We start from the raw sequence: 1,778 nt of genomic DNA, 5'->3' as shown, positions 1-1,778 counted from the left end.
CCCCCCCCTTCTCCCCCCCCCCGCCACAACACTGTCCTCTTACGGCTGTCCTTTCCCCTCCTGTTGTCCTTTTCCTGCCCTGCTGTCCTCCCCCCTGCTGACATAGGTGAAGAATAATCTGTTCGGATCATTGCAGGATGTTGGCTCGGGAGTCCCCCCAGCTGTGTGAAGATCTTATCCAGCTGAGAGTCGTCCATCACTTGCTGCATGCCATGGGGAATACTGAGCACACAGACAGCCAGAGACAGGCCAGCCTGGCCTTGGAGGTGAGATGTCACCCAGTATAGCTGGGATGCCGCAGCTGGGAGATTACATTTCTTTTTGCAATTATTATTATTTTTTACTTTCAATGTAGTGTGGAAGGGTTGGAGTCCCTGGCAGTTCTGTCCCTGCTGGGAAGATTTTCCATCACTTCCTGTCTCTGTGTCACCTTCTCTGATGACCATTGTCACTAGGAAGGAGGGGGAGCAGTGCTGGAGGTGGGGCCTGTATAAGGGGGCAGTCTGGAGACCAGTTCTAAAGTGTCTGGATATAACACTGGTCTCTGGGGGAGGGACTCAGGGCTGTTACAGACACTTTTTGGTCATATATATGATTCATTTATTTAAAGTATCCTGGGTAAAAAAACAAACAAACATGTTTCTTGTTATTTTGGCATGATGCTACATGCTATTGTGCCCTGACTTCAGCTTAGTAAGTCAGAGAGGTTCCCGTAGGTTCTTCCTGGACTTGCAGTCTGGTGGGCACCCAAAATTATGGATTTCCAATCACTTCCTGTACAGGTGACCAGTAAGGATGGGCTCGGGCCTCTCTATTTGTCCTGGTCCCTAGTGATGGGCTCGGGGGTGTTCGCAGCTCCACGTGCCGAGCCCGCCAGGAAGCTGACAGCGCACAGCGCCAATCACAGGCACTGAGACATTTCCCGATCTCTGCCGCTGCGGACTGAGAAAATGTCTCAGTGCCTGTGATTGGCGCTGCGGCGCTGTCAGATTCCTGGCGGGCTCGGCACGTGGAGCTGGGAACACGCCCGAGCCCATCCTTAGGGACCAGGCAAATAGAGAGGGTGAATCTCCCCAGCAGGGACACATATAGGAATAAAACCGTGACATGGGTTCTAACCCCTCTCCACTCCATCCAAAGTGCAAAGAAACATTTTTGGCTTTAGATATACTTTGAGGCGACTCCTATTCATTGTTGGGGGATTCCACCTGTGTGCTGATTGGATGTGGTGTGTGTGAGCTGACCGATCTCTTCACCTCTCATTGCAGTATTTTGTGTCATCGTTTCCTGTGGTGGAGGAAGACGTGCGGGCGGCGATCGGAGACAAACTATTTCACATGTTGATGGTACCGTCCTGATTACATACAGTAACTGCCATACTACTGAGGGGTGAAGGTGCAGGAATTGGGATGATCTGAGGGGTGAAGGTGCAGGAAACGGGGTGATCTGAGGGGTGAAGGTGCAGGAATTGGGGTGATCTGAGGGGTGAAGGTGCAGGAATTGGGGTGATATGAGGGGGGAGGTGCAGGAATTGGGGTGATCTGAGGGGTGAAGGTGCAGGAATTGGGGTGATCTGAGGGGTGAAGGTGCAGGAATTGGGGTGAGTTGAGGGGTGAAGGAGCAGGAATTGGGGTGAGTTGAGGGGTGAAGGAGCAGGAATTGGGGTGAGTTGAGGGGTGAAGGTTTTTTGTTGCATTAAATGACTGCGCGTGTTCTCTGCAGCTAAATGCGGATACATTGTACATGAAGCTGGAGAAAGTTCACATAGACATCCTGAT

At 51.7% G+C, this 1,778-nt stretch overlaps 1 protein-coding gene across 1 annotated transcript in view; it reads left to right on the top strand.

The window, feature by feature from the left end:
• LOC108801432 (uncharacterized protein C1orf228 homolog) overlaps positions 1–1,358 on the top strand; it is a gene marked incomplete at its 5' end in the record, with an annotated part of 25,601 nt that extends 24,243 nt beyond the window's left edge. The window contains 2 exons of the mRNA XM_018573324.1: positions 137–266; positions 1,269–1,358. Of these exons, the coding sequence (XP_018428826.1) occupies positions 137–266; positions 1,269–1,358 (220 nt within the window). The remainder of the gene's footprint in view (positions 1–136; positions 267–1,268) is intronic.
• Positions 1,359–1,778: the final 420 nt, after the last annotated feature.

Source organism: Nanorana parkeri, unplaced genomic scaffold, assembly GCF_000935625.1.
Source record: "Nanorana parkeri isolate BGI_ZX_2015 unplaced genomic scaffold, ASM93562v1 scaffold2337, whole genome shotgun sequence".
Taxonomy (NCBI): Eukaryota; Metazoa; Chordata; class Amphibia; order Anura; family Dicroglossidae; genus Nanorana; species Nanorana parkeri.
The sequence above is the reverse complement of the archived record's forward strand: the minus strand, read 5'-3'. Positions and strand labels throughout refer to the sequence as shown.